Source organism: Tauraco erythrolophus, chromosome 4 (assembly GCF_009769465.1).
Source record: "Tauraco erythrolophus isolate bTauEry1 chromosome 4, bTauEry1.pri, whole genome shotgun sequence".
Lineage (NCBI taxonomy): Eukaryota > Metazoa > Chordata > Aves > Musophagiformes > Musophagidae > Tauraco > Tauraco erythrolophus.
The window spans coordinates 78,307,979-78,322,816 of NC_141468.1; the positions used below are offsets into that span (position 1 = coordinate 78,307,979).

Genomic DNA, 14,838 nt, shown 5'->3' on the forward strand with positions numbered 1-14,838 from the left:
TGTTCCACTGAGGTGTTGAAGGGGTAATTTTTCAAGGCTTTTTTGTGAACCCTCTGAGGTATTTGCAACAGGAACACTGGGTCCTACTCCGCTGTGCGGATTCTCTCATTGGAAGCATTTACTGCCTTACTGCATTCAGCTGTGCTACATTGCAGCTGTGCTACCTTAAAATAATGCTATATGATGCTCCTGGGGAATCTAAATCTAAACTCCATTCTTCTAGGTAGCAATTCCCTGCTAAAATCAAGTGTTTTGCAGCTTCATGTAAACTGAAACTGGACTACGATGGTCTATTTCCTGTGGCTGTAGAGAAGTCTCCTGCCATAAACGTTCCAGCACACTTCTTTCACTGAGTTTTCTGCAGTCTTTGTACTGTGATAACACAGCGATGATCACATCATGGTGTTTGAGTTAGCTGCTTGTAGAGTTTTCCTACGTCCTGCCTCAAATCCACAGGAGAAGCTGTCTTTCTCCTCCCCTCTCTCTCACACTCACGCTGACTTCTAGCTATTAAACAAGCTGTGGCACAGGTGGACTTGACACTTATCAAAGTAACAGATCTTTCTTTGTTCTTGTGTCTCCTTCCTCATCTTAAAAACACAAACCCACCCTGACTCCATCGCTTCATGGAGTGCGACATGTGTAAGGCAGCTTGCCTAGCTGCTTCCCTAAATGTTCGGAAAGCATGCCTGAAATTAGGCACAAACTGTGCTTTCCATAGGTGTGCTTTGGAGGGGAGACAGACAAACTCTCCTCTCTCCTAAGCTTTGCATTTTGATTTGGGAACAGGTTATGGAAAATCATAGAAGGGGCCCACAAAATAAATACTCCATCATCTCTGCAGTTACGTATCCTACACAAGTGTCTTTCCTTGCTGGAGAAACGGTGTGGTGTAGATCTTCCAAACTAATAGTCCATGCTACTAGTACTTGGTGGGAAGAAAAGGTATTAGTCGCTGTTCTTGGATGTTCTGAACTGGTTGGTAGAAATGTTGCATCCATCAGGTTACAAAGCACTTGGAATGTTTTAGGGGGCCTGGCTGCTGGGTGTTGTATGAAACCCATGATAGAGGCTTCTGAGAAAATACCTTTGCTAACACCGCTGCTGTTTGTGGCTGCAAGCCCAGCCCGGGGAGACCTGAGCGGGATGCAGACTTTGCGGAGTGGCAGTCTGAAGCAAAAACTCAGTCCTGTGAAATACGCTAACTGGCTGATGACACCTTGCTGGTATTGCTGTCAGAGACTTGGACATGCCCTGGCTTGCTTGGTGGCTCGCTTTTGAGCTGGTTTGTTTTCCTGTGTCTGAGGCACTTGGGCATTGCCAAAACTGTGTGAAACTGTCCCAAGCAACTGGGCACTGAAACAGAGGGTAAAACAATGCTTAGTTTAAAACTGCTTGCGGACCAAAATCCTGTCATTACATGGCAGAGACGTCGGTAACTCTTCGGGAGGGTGTTCTTGTTTTTAATTAGAGGCTAAGGACTCAACTTGGCTAACAGGTAGGTTGTAGTAGTAAAACTGTCGGTGCTCCTAGCAGGGCCTAGTCGTGGAGCTCAGCCAACTGCAGTGGCCCATGGGTGGCACTGGGTTTGGGTAAGAGAAAGTATTTTACGATTTGCCCAAGTGGTGTGTGTTGCAAAGGAAAGAATGGGACCCTTTGTCTCTGCTCTGGTCTCTCTCATGTCCAGTGTGAGATCCATTCCAATCTGCTGCTCTTAGGTGAGCTTCTCACCTCGAGAGCTCCTGGTGAGCTCCACTCACAAAGGAAACGTTCTCTTCTTCTATCAAGCCTCCTTAAGTAGGCTCTCATGTATTTTTTTAACTTCGTTGAATTTTTAGAGGACTGGGTTACACATTCTTGCTCTTAACCCTGGTGGTCAAGGTGTATGTTTTGGCTCGTAGTGTCTAGGCAGCAGGCTGGGTTAAGAGCCCAGAATCCTCCTTCAGCACTGCAGGTCTGGTAGCTATGGCTCATCCATGGTGTCTTCATCGCTGTTTCCCTAACTGGTGCCGAGTTACCCTTACACAGCCTTTGCTTTTCTGTGTGTCGTGGGTTAGGCTGACCCTCCCACACAGTCGGTCACTCCCCCTTCCCACCCCCAGGAATGAGGGAGAGAATTAAAGAAGAAACGGGAAACCCATGGCTTGAGATAAGAATAATTTAATACAGATGATTTAATACACAGGGTAGACGCTCACCACCCCCTCGTATGCGAAGCCCGTCTCGTCCTGAAGCTGCAATCCCGGACGAACGCGAGGCCCCGAAATAGAGAGGGGCAGAGAGAGAGAGAGAGTACTCCGAGAGTGGGAGTACTGGGAGAGAGAGAAAAAGAAAGAAAAACAATAGAGCAAAAGCGCAGCAAGCGCAAAAGAGCAAAAGCGGCGAAAGAGCCAAAGCGCAAAAGCCCTTCTGGCCGGCTGACCCTCACTTTTATACTGGGCATGACGCTGCATGATATGGAATACTAATTGGCCAGTTTGGCCCTCAATCTTAAGTTCCACCACAAATCACAAGGGGAATCGTGTCCCCCTTGTCCCAGCTGTGCTCCCCCCTTATCCTGCCGTGCTTCTGCGCTCCGGCACACTGAAAAGTCCTTGGAGTTTCACATCCAACCACAAGCATCAACTTGCTATCAGCATTCTTCTCAGAGCGAGCCTCTGAGTAAAACCAAAACACGGAGCTCTTCTGGCTGTTAAAAAGAAGAGCTAACCCGGTCCCAGCTAAAACCAGGACACTGTGCAACAGCAAAAGAAAGAAGCGAGGCCCAAACTTGGAACGCAGGCAAAAATGGCCTGCCCAAAGCCTGCCTTTGGAAAGTTTGCACTGACACTTCTCACCCCAGCGAGGCTTGTCAGCTTTCATCCTGTCCTTGCCTAGAGCTGTCGCTTATCTGAAAATGCTTCTGAAAAACAAGAAGCCCTTCCTGAGAAAATGGTATGCCCCCATTTATATGCGTATTTCTCGCTAAACCTTTGAGCTTTTCATCTCTTTTCCTACAACTGGCAGCAGCATGTTGTAGGTTTACATGTGATTTTTGCGGTGGTACTTGTGGTGGGCTTTCTTACAGCTTTGGTTTCTGATCGGTTTATGTAGCAAATAGTCAGGATAGGAAGTGTTGGGCTTTTGGTAAGTAAATATTCTACAGGTAAGTGTTAGGTCAATGTGTTGGAACTCAGTGGCTGAGATGCATTGGTACATCCCTGCCTATTTACTTGAATTTTCTCAATATTCATCTGGTTCGGTTGTCCCCTCCCACATCTTTGATTAGTAGGCTTTGGTGTTTCAGTTTTCCTTAGAAACAATACCTCTGGTAACATTTTTTTGCTTGTTCAAGCAGATGCTTGTTTATAATTTTTTTTAATTGATACCAGACCTCATCTGCTAGCACGTAGCTACAGGCAGGCAGCTGTCTCCTGTTTGAGTATGCAAGGCTTTATATTTTCATGCGCGCTGTGGGAAGACAGCTTCAAACCAGAGCCATAAACTAGCTCATTGTGGGGGAGAGAGGGAGTGGCAGGAAAAAACGGTTGTGTACTTTACCTGCTTCAGAACTGGGTTTTCACAAGTCTGCCTAGTCTAAAAAAGCACCAGTTGCAGTTTTCCCACGTTATCCTTACTGCCTTCTGGTGTAACAACAGATTGTCTAATGTGCTCAAAATGAGCTGAGGTGGGGGGAAAAAGCCACATGCAGGAAGCAAATAAACACAGATAGAGCATATCGTAGGAGGCAGCTGCAATTTGCCTAGCCAGTAATTTAATGAGTTGCACATGATGATTCATTTCAAAAAATGTTTACTGTGCTCTTGAGTGTAGCATTAGAACCCCGAAGACACTGATCATACTGCGTCCATTAGTGTGCTTCCAACAACTGAATTTTCAAAAATACACCTAAAGCCTTTCCCTGCTGTCAGTGAAATAGCCATCCCCAAATGTATTTCTTAAGGTATTTTTGGTGGTGAGGGTGCTGCATGGAAATTATTCATTCTGCCATTCTTTACAAAAAGGTAAAACTTCCCCTTGGGGCACCTAACGGCCGTCACTTGGAGCTCTGCTTGATTCCCTCGTGCCACTGTTCCCTAGCTCATGTCTGAGGAGCGTTGCCAACGTGTACTTGTTCCAAGACTGGAGTTAGGAAATATTTCCCTCCATGTTAAGCAGTTGCTTGAGGTTTTCTTCTTCTAGATGTAAGAGGAGGTTGGTTGGTTTTTTTTTTTCTGAACTTTGGAAATAATGTTGTTCTCGGATACAAAGGCCTGGCCATGCTGGCTCCCAACAGGCACGCTGCTGCATCAGGACATGCCTGGGGAGTACCTTTAGGTACCTTTTCTCATACAGTCATTGAAAGAATCTGGTTTGTTTTGCAGCATGCTTTACTGTGTGGGAGCTAAACAATTTGGTTTAAATTAGTCCGCTCTACTGTCATCAGTATAAAATTCAACTGCATTGCAAATGAAAGCAGTGGGAGGGGCAAAAAGGGAGGCTGACTGTGACCTACACCTCTGCCAGGTATGTGCTCGTGCTGTCAAACAGTTCTCTGCTGTTCTTGGTTCTCCCAGCACACCTTGGTGATCTGGAAGGGTAAGTTTAGCAACAGGTCCTCTGTTGACATCACACGGAATCTGCTTTTCTGCTCTTTACACAGTACCAACTGGCACTTGTTTGTTCCTGCTGGCTGGGGGATGCGTGTGGGAGAGTGGATACATTTTACTAGGACAATGATGAGACAATTTTGTTTGCACAGCAAGTTAAATTAACCCCTCTGAGAAGATACCTCCTGGGACAGTCGTGCCAGACAGCTGGTGGGTTTTGGACACCTACAGCTGAGCAGTGTTCCCACTGCATCTTGTTGCTTTTCCTCCTTTCTTGAGTCTCTGGTGGCAGTGTGTAGCTTGATGCTGCTTCCAGAACTTAAGTGTTACTAACAGCGTGATGTCAAAAAGACTGGTAAAGAAGTTGCCTGATGTTAAAGCTTACTCCTCTACCATGTACGTTCCTTCACTTCTAACTTTTTTGCTCTCCTGTCTCATCTTCCCACTGTCACTGTATACAACCTGTCACACTGTGGCCAGCACCACAGTGTTCTGTCATCTCAGACATCAACATCTGCAGAAAGAACAAGTGTGTGTTTTACACTCACATTGGAGATTTAGAAATTCTTTTTTTAATCGGTAAAAGTGCTTTTAAAGCTTAATCTTTACCAACTGAAAGTGAAAACTTCTGAAGCCAATGTAAATCTTATTTTGGGTATCTACAAAGGGATCCTGGTAAAACATAATTCTGCATGAAAACAGTGCCCTTAGCTCTGTATTTTAAACATAATCTTCTAATCCAACATGTTTGTTAAAAAGCCAAAGCTATTCAAAGCTTTTAGTTGTACAAACCAGCCCAATTTAGTTTCAGGCTGCCCTTCAGTTTTACCTCAGTTGAACAGCTAGCTACTACATGTATTTATGACTTACCTTGACGTTTATTACCTGTCTTGACACACAACATTTATGGTATTGAAAACAAGTTTCTCTCCTGAGAAATCATGGGGAAGTGAAGAAAACTTATCCACTCGGTGGATAAGGAATTGGTTCAATGGCCGCACTCAGAGAGTAGTGGTCAACGGCTCGATGTCCAAGTGGAGACCGGTCACGAGTGGCGTCCCTCAGGGGTCCGTGTTGGGCCCGGCCCTCTTCAACATCTTTGTCAGTGACGTGGACAGTGGCATGGAGTGCACCCTCAGCAAGTTCGCCAGTGACACCAAGCTGTGTGGTGCCGTCGACACGCTGGAAGGGAGGGATGCCATCCAGAGGGACCTCGACAGGCTGGAGAGGTGGGCCCGTACCAACCTCATGAAGTTCAACCAGGCCAAATGCAAGGTCCTACATCTGGGTCGTGGCAATCCCAGGCACAAATACAGACTGGGCGGAGAATGGATCGAGAGCAGCCCTGAGGAGAAGGACTTGGGAGTACTGGTGGACGAGAAGCTCAATATGAGCCGGCAATGTGCTCTTGCGGCCGAGAAGGCCAACCGCATCCTGGGCTGCATCAAGAGGAGCGTGGCCAGCAGGTCGAGGGAGGTGATTCTTCCCCTCTACTCTGCCCTCGTGAGACCTCACCTGGAGTACTGCGTCCAGTTCTGGAGCCCCCAACATAAGAAGGACATGGACCAGTTGGAGAGGGTCCAGAGGAGGGCCACGAAGATGATAAGAGGGCTGGAGCACCTTTCCTATGAGGACAGGCTGAAAGAGTTGGGGCTGTTCAGCCTGGAGAAGAGGAGGCTCCGGGGTGACCTTATAGCGGTCTTCCAGTACCTCAAGGGGGCCTACAGGAAAGATGGGGAGAGGCTGTTCAGGAGGGCCTGTTGTGATAGGACAAGGGGTAATGGTTTTAAAATAGAGGGAGGTAGATTCAGATTGGATATTAGGAAAAAATTTTTTACCATGAGAGTTGTAGAACACTGGAACAGGTTGCCCAGAGAGGTGGTGGATGCTCCATCCCTGGAGATGTTCAAGGCCAGGTTGGACGAGGCTCTGAGCAACCTGATCTAGTTGGAGATATCCCTGTTCCTTGCAGGGGGGTTGGACTAGATGACCTTTGAAGGTCCCTTCCAGCCCTAACCATTCTATGATTCTATGATTCTAAAACATTACCTTTTCAGCTTAGGAATGTAGTCCACTGCCATTCTAATTTCCCCATCACAGAGAAAGGAACCCAGAGATTGAACCAAGTCAGAGACTTTTTTTTTCATCTTCAAGAAAAACCCAAAACTGTCACATCCTATCTGTACCAAAATATGTTTTGATCCAAAACTCCCAAGCCTGGCGGACTGCTTTTTGTTTATCCTTACTGCTCCTCTGTATTAGTCAACAGCTCCAGCGGTTCATTTGAGCGATTAATAGCTACCTGCATAGAAGAGATTGTTGGTTTTCCAAGAGAAAGCAAAGACTTTACAAAGGATTTTTTTTTCTTTTGCTATTTAGCAACATGAATAAAAGCACTAGAAATTGGCCTGCCTGAAAGTATAAAAATGAGTAAACGGCAATGTATTTTTTTCTTACACGTTACTAGCAAGGCTCATTTCAGACTCAGTACCTTGCTTTAATCATGAAGACATCCACGTTTTCAGTCAACTTTATTGATAAAATAAGTTTACTGTACAGTACACAATTCTAGCCATAAATTCTTTTCAAGCCATCTGCATTACAAAAATAACAGGTATGCAATGAAAAATAGTCACTCCACACACTGTGAAGGTTCTTTAAAATCCTAAAGTGGTCAGGTCAGGGGAATGACAGGGGAGACATATCAAACGTGAAGACTAGGAGTAGATAAATTAAGTCACATTTTTTTAATTTACAAAAATAAACACTAATCAAGCATTATTTCATAATAGAGCAACCTGTAAGAACTGCCACAGACTAACAACCTTTCTCTGCTGTGCAACTTTGGAGATTGTATTTGAAAGACAAACTGGAGAGTCAGCCATGAAACGGCGTTCAGCGTTAAATGGATGTAAACGCCTCTGATACCAGTCAGCGGCTGAAAAGACGCTTCTAAAAAGAGTAACTTAATCAACTGAACCCAAAACTTCTCGTAGGTTTGTAACAACAAAACACTGCCTCAAAAAAAGGTGTTGCTTCTGATAAGTCACCGGCTTGCAAGCTACAGTAGAACTGCAAAATCTAAATTATGGAAGCACTGGCAAAGTTTTACAGATAATAATAGCAGACAAGTATATTGTGTGCTTCAGCTAAAATGTTCCCCAAAAAATTCCCCTCAGATGTTTAGCACGTTTGGAAATGGTTAAAACTTTCTTCCATGCACATGAATGTCTTCAGTATATTCTTAAGGCCAGAAACAAGCTAAGATGCTCTGGAAAGAGAAGTAGCAGTTTCTCCATTTATAAAAAATGCTGCGAAAATGTGGTGAGTTTGATTTATCTGTTCTTTCTGAGCTCTTCAACTGCGATTCCCAGTACATGTACTAGCTAATGGAAAACTAGCATTTACTGTCTCTACTAAACACTCCTCTTTCCACAACGTCACTCCTTTCTCTTAAAAGCACCATGGGAAGGAGAGCAGGAACTGACAGCAACAGAACAAAAGTATTTAGCTCCCCATAAATGAATTCACTGGAAACTGAAAGTTGCCCCCTTAGATCTGTGGCGCAATTACCTTGAGCCCAGGGAAGCTGTGCTGAGTCAAAGGAAGTTGTATTTGAAACTGACACACTTAGAAGCGCGTGATGCGCAATTCTTTTTGCATTCTTGCAACTGAAAATCGAGTTCGATTAAGTGATGGTTGATTTCAGAAGGGGAGTTCAACTCGTTTTGCTAGGTGAGTTATTAAACAGCCAAAATATTCAATTGTGGGTGGCATTTGTAGATCTACAATTTTCTGTGGTTGAAAGCTTTCCCTCTGCTGCTTTGAGTATGCATTCCAAGTGAAGAACACATTGCCATGCTGGACAAAAAGCGATGATACACATCGATAACTAGGAATGTTGTTGCTGCCTTGACCAAGAAGCGGCAGTCTGACAAACCAAAGTCAAATATGAATTATTTTGGCACCTCTTTACTACAAGCTTGTCTTGTGTAGCACTTCTATCATATCTGCATTTGATATAAGCTGCACTTTGATCTAGAAAAGCCAATTCTTCTTCACTTCTGCAAGCATTTCAGGATGGAAAGCGAGCAGTCTCTTTGTCAGTATAGCATACTGAAACTTTTCCTAGTGCAAACATAACATGTACCTGAAACTAACCTAAAAACCTCCTTGATGACCAGTACTTAATTAAAGAGTATTGACTGCAGGCATGCAGGCTGCCAGCTTTGCCACAGAGCTGCTTCTTCCTTCCCCCAACCACTTTGCTGCTGCTTGGGTGCTTTCACAGAGCCGTTTCCCAGTTCGGAAGTTTGGGCAGGCAACCGGAGAAGAAATAGATGGGACTAATGTGGCTTCTTACCTACACAGAACTGAGCCTGGTTTTCTCTCATGAAAGTGAAAGCTAAGGCAGATTTATACTTTGCTACCTGTTTTCCAGAAAACAATTAAGTGGGAGCAGCTCTTCTCATGTTTTGAAAATACAATTAAGTATACGTATTTTAATGAATCTTGTTCAATTAAAAAAAATAAATATTGAACAACTGCAAAAGCACTGCTTATGTTTAAACAGTTGGCCTTATATTTGAACAGGATACCTCATGGCTAAATAGCAGAAATCCTTAAATTTTATGCTGCCTGTGTCCCCTTTCCATTAAGCAGATTTATTGCAAAATGAGAATGTATTAAAAACTTACTAAAAGGAAAAAAAGTGTAATGTGGATCATGCACAAAGCATATTCATAAGTTCCTACTTTTTAGCCAAGATCAGACTTTAAATCTTACCTTTATCATATAATAGGCGTACTGAAACTTTGAGTCAGCAATAATTTATATAAAAATTATGTGTAATCTTGTCTTTTGTCTGTAAAATGGCTTCATATAAAAATAATTCCCAATTCAGTACGTGCATTAATCCATTTCCTACTGAAGTTAGATCTATGGCAATTAATCTGTCACTACGGTTTTTGCAGAATACCAATTTCAATGTGTTTTACGCAGTATAAAAGCCACTCAGCTGAAGTTTAGGATGCATTAGCTCGCTGGTGCCCTATTCAGTAACAAGTGCTTGACAAGTGACCCCTGATACTCCCTTTGTAAAGTGTGCAACTGAAGCTTGTTGGCTTCTGCAGTCTTTAGCTTTTTCTCAGGCTCAAATCACTGCTTGTTACTAATCCTGACAGAGATGTGCTCTCTGATGCATCTTCTTTCTTGAGGTTCAGGAATGATTCTCTAGTTATTTGAAGAATTTCTCTCAAGCCTTTGTTTTCTTGCTATAACCAGAGAAAGAAAAGGCATTTAATAGAACTCCAGAAAGAAATCAATATAACTGCATTCTTAACATCCCCTCTCTTCTACTCCAAACGTGTATAAAATACTGATTTGCAGTCAAGTAGTGCTATGTTATCTTCTAAAATTAAGAACATTAGGTTTCTGACCCTCTTGCTCTCTTGAATGGGCATTAAGCATCAAAAAAACCCAACCTCAAAACACAAAGATGGGTAAGAAAACGGTAATAAAGTTCAAATACTGCATTTAAAAAAATAAATCTCCTGTTCTTTACACACACCCTGTCCCATGATAAACTGCTTTGCTAGCACTTAAGGAAAAAGCAATAGTGCTGACCCTCCAATGATAAGCAACTGAGTAAACCCCCAAAATGCAGCACAGAATTATTATTAAAAAACCAGTAATATTTAAAAGTCAAAGGTGTGGGTATTATTTGCATCCTAGCATCTTATTAGGATGAATTTATATTATTTCCTAGCTTTTTGCTACACTCACAGAGACTTCAAAAAAAAGAGAAAGGTTAAGTCAGTATATAAATACACATCTCCGATTTCTGGTGACAAAGTTATCACCTATGCAAGAATTGAGAGTAAGCTATAGTGGGAAAAAATACTACTTACAGTTCTCCAGGGAGGAAAGTGCAACAAAACAGCAGCGTGAGTGACTGATACAGTAACTCGATAGAAAAAAATGGCAATAACGTTTACTGCCTTGCTATCTGTGCCATTGCTGTTGCGATTTCGTACTTACTTCCAGCTGAATGATACGTTCCTGCTCTTTGCAGCCATGCTTTTCATCAATTTCAATGGCTTTTCTCATTACTGCTGCCATTTCTGTGATTTGGTCCACATGCACTTGCAGCTCCTGAGACATAAAAATTCAATGATGACAGCTTTAGTAACGTATTTTCTGCATCATTAAAAATAAGGAAAGCATTAAATGTGCGTTTTGGCTGCTGCGCCACTCAATAAAAATGTGAACACAGGCCTAAATTTGAGAAAACAAGTTCTCTGTGACTTCACAGCATGAGCAGCAGCTGTGCTACTGTTTATTTAAATCAACCTGGTTTGCCACATCGTGATCCCTTTTGTTAGCGTTTTACACGTGCTTGAATGACTGTGTCTTCCATAGCTTCCACGTCTTCCAAACAGCTTCAAGTCAGCCATGTGCTTGCTCTGACAAGGCCTCCCTGTGTCGCAGGAGTTGATGAATATCATTTTGGATATGCAGAAAGCCTAAATTCATCTAAGAACAGCACGGTATGCGACATTCTTTCCATGTTTGAAACCTGATCCCAAGTCCACTACAGCCAGTACCCACAGGTAGGCATTTATCTCTTAAAAAAAACAACAGAGGAAATGGTCATCCTTACTATGTCATATATTAGGAAACTCAGATCTGTCCTTAGCAATTTTTTAGATACTTCTGCTTGATTCCATTTCCAATTCCAGCTTATCTGGCATCTGGACTTCGAGGTCCTTGTCCTTGCTGAATCATAAGCAAAACTTTTGTGTTCTGACTGACCTCTTTGTGTCTGTTCAGGAATGCTAGTCGGGTACTTTCCTTTTATAAATAAACAAGTACCACATCTCGCTGAGAGATTCTGGGAGGAAGTAAAAAACAGCAGCAGTCTGGTTTGCTCTTGTGCTGTTCCACTGCCAGGAGCGGGCCGACAGGAGCCACTAGCATCAGCATAGCAGCCTTTGCAAGGAAGCTCGGTTTTAGACAGTCATCTTCACTATGTGCAGAGAAGTGATCTCTTAACTGGACCTTGCTGGTTCCAGTGACTGTTTTCTTTGTTGCCAACCTACCAGCAGGAAATGCTTAAAGGGTCACTACTTTTTTCCCCTGCAGATCTAGATAAAGAGCCTATGCCTTTGGCATTCGTTGCTCTTCGGTTAAGCCAAATATTTCAATGGTATTTCCAGAAGCTTTTATTTTTCATTGTCTTTTCCTCAACTTGTCTTTTATTCTACTGTCATGTCAGCCTATCCATGTCTGACCTGACCTTTGGACAAAATTCACAACAGTTACTAAGTAATATCGGGAAAAGCAGAACGGTAGGACTGAAATGAAGAACAGTATAGACTAAAGTTAAATCCCACCTTTAAATGGTGAGTTTGACTGGAGGTCCACACATCGAGCAGGTATCAGCTTGCCTTTAAAGTAACAGAACTGACTGAACTGCCTCTCTAGGAATCATAAACTTTACATGACCAAAACAAATACACTCTACTAAAATGAACACTGGCCCTTTCCATCCTTTCTTCTCTGCCACTCCAATGGCCAAAGCTACAGTTTAGCTGTTTACTCATTAAACGCCCACTCACGGCATAGAGGGGAGAGAGGAAAAAAAACCAACAACCAAACACCAAACTAGCTGTGAATCTTTATTTTCTTCTCAGTTTTCAGTGAAGGTGATTACATGAAAAACTTTTTAAATTCAAAACTAAATTTAGCTTGAAAGGAAGGTGTGATCAGCGGTAAAAGAATGAGTTGGCAAGAATATATATACCCTTGAGAAAGGCTGGGAAGGAATTAGTGGGTTTTAGATATACTGCTGTCCTCCCTACTTCCTATTTCGCCTGCTTATGTGGCCTCTTGATCAATGTGATTTAGGGCCTCTTCCAAGGTCACTGACATTGGATCAGATGCCAACACAAAAATTACTTCTAGTCTGGAAGCAAGACCCGTAAAACTTAGATGCTGTAATATCCAAGAGTGCAATGAAAGTGTTTCTTTATGAAGACAGCCTCAAACATCCACGAACACTTTTTGAACCTCTCTCCTTTTCATTTGCCATACATTGTTTTATCTTCTCTGAAGAGAAAAAAAGCCACACGTTTTTAGGCCTTGTTTCAGCTGAGTAAATTCAAACAGCACACTTAGATCAGGCTCATTATCACCAACACACTTTTCTCATGCATACAACGCTGCTAACAGAAGTTGGCTCTCTGTTTAAAAGAGGTGCTTGTGGATCTGCAGAAATTAATGATTTTTTAAATAATGTTTTGTAAATAAGCACTAAAGTTAATGGCTGCCACTTGAGAGAACAGCGATTACTGCTAACAGCGAGATTATTTCCTTAGGTATGACGGATTTCTTAGTTAACAGGAGAGAAGTATTTAAAGACTGTGGCAAGATTGTTCAATCTTATTGAATGTGAAGGCTGACCAGAAGAAGAAATAATGAAATTCCAGAAATCCTGAGTGTCAGGATAAGGGTGATAAAATCTCCTCTTCGGGCATTCTTGTGGGATTTAACCAAATGTTGAAGCCTAAATCTCCAGTTAAAAGAGTATTGTTCCATATTCTTTTTTTTTTTTTTTTTACCTCAAGCTTTTAACCCATAGAAGTGTTCCTAAATGAAATTTCAAAGTCCATTTCAGGATGGATATAGGATGGATATAATTTTACCCTCATCTTGGACAGAAATTTACCCTCTCCTGAGGCTTTAAGACATGTTATACTATATGTTAAGGTAATTCCTTTTCAAAAGGATATTCACCTATCATTTTTTAGGAGTTTATGTTAAAGATACAGTTCTAACCCAGTGAATTCTTTCATATCAACCTAAGTAGTCCCACTGATTTCAATGGCACTAATTACATACATGTGATTTTGTAAGGAGATAAGAAAGCATTAAATTCTTAAACTTTGTTTTACCAGTATGCAGACCCTGACTCTGCTTCACAGACTTAGTTTGCTGAGGTAAAGGATTATGAAAGACTTAGAACTAATGTTTGTCTACACAGTCACACTGCTCTCTGATGATTACGTTTCATTTACTATGTAGTACAGTACTTTGGTAGAAAGCTCCCGTTTAGATCTTAGTGACCTAGAAGAATGGATTTTCCTGAAAATACATTAAGCCTAAACATATACTAATCTTATATGAAGCTACTGAATACTCATATGTAGCTCACTCATGATAGTTTACAAAAAGTGTTGTTTGATGGCACTTTGCTTTTCTAGTTTTCAAAAGCCATAAGATGAAGCACACCTAATACCAGCAACTTTCACCACCCTTCAAACATCTCAGGCTGCCCTGGATTCTACTTAGCAATCCTGATCAGTGCTGAAACAAGAACCAAGGGCTGAAGCAAGAAAGAGGGGAACTGTATGCTCATTTATTCAATATTCAAAAGAGCTTTTAAAATATCTATTTAAAATTAATGGTATTTAGAGGAAAAATATTTTAATATTGAATTTGAAAAGCGTACTCCTCCTACCCTCCCCAGTAAGCACAGGTTTACTAATTACTTGTTGGAGTCACAAGCGCAAGTTAAAGCCAGTCTAAATGTCTGAATGTTACAGAGATCTACGGGCATCTGGGAGTATAGTAGGGCAGTTGCCTTAAAGACCTAGGCAAAATAAAAGTAAATTACGTAGATACAGTAACAAAATGCTACTTGATAAAAGCTTAAATAAATCAGAAGCTAGTAAGGTTGACTGACTAGACTGATCAAGTTTCCTGTTCACATTTCGCAGACTCGATTATAAAAATCAGGTCTTGTTAGTACCACGATAAAAAAACTGAGACAAATTAAGCTTTGAACTGATCTACTACAAGCTAACTTAAGTATTAACTACAAAAACAAAGGAAAACCAAAAAGAGATGTTATTACCTTGGAATGTTGCTCTTTTAACTTCATTATTATACTTGGATCATCCTTTTTGCTTGCCATAAGCAACCTAAACATCTGTTCTCTGTACTTGCTCATTATGAGTTCCAAAGCAGACTGATGTTCTTCAAGAGATGTGCGTAGTTCTACCAACATAATTTTAAATTCCGTTAAAGTTTAACAGAGAAGTAGTGAAACAAAATGCCAAAGTACTTCAGCTTGAGAAAACCAAAATAAGCCCTTAACTGAGTGTCCCCTCTCCTCCCACTATAAAATCTACATAGGCTCTGCAAACGTCTTCAGTGTTGACTGCCCTGGGCAAGTTCTTGCTCAGTC

At 41.9% G+C, this 14,838-nt stretch overlaps 1 protein-coding gene across 5 annotated transcripts in view; it reads right to left on the minus strand.

The window, feature by feature from the left end:
• The window catches only part of FGFR1OP2 (FGFR1 oncogene partner 2), a 357,712-nt gene that overhangs the window by 337,069 nt on the left and 5,805 nt on the right, over window positions 1-14,838 (minus strand). For 4 of the 5 annotated variants that reach the window (XM_086611250.1, XM_086611252.1, XM_086611253.1 and 1 more), the window contains exons 4-6: window positions 14,506-14,648; window positions 10,629-10,742; window positions 7,106-9,862 (exon numbers count right to left, since the gene is read on the minus strand). In XM_086611250.1, the coding sequence (XP_086467376.1) occupies window positions 9,725-9,862; window positions 10,629-10,742; window positions 14,506-14,648 (395 nt within the window). In that variant the 3' untranslated portion in view covers window positions 7,106-9,724. Of the gene's footprint in view, window positions 1-7,105; window positions 9,863-10,628; window positions 10,743-14,505; window positions 14,649-14,838 lie in introns of those variants that run through there. The other variant, XR_015222138.1, reaches the window with a different exon arrangement.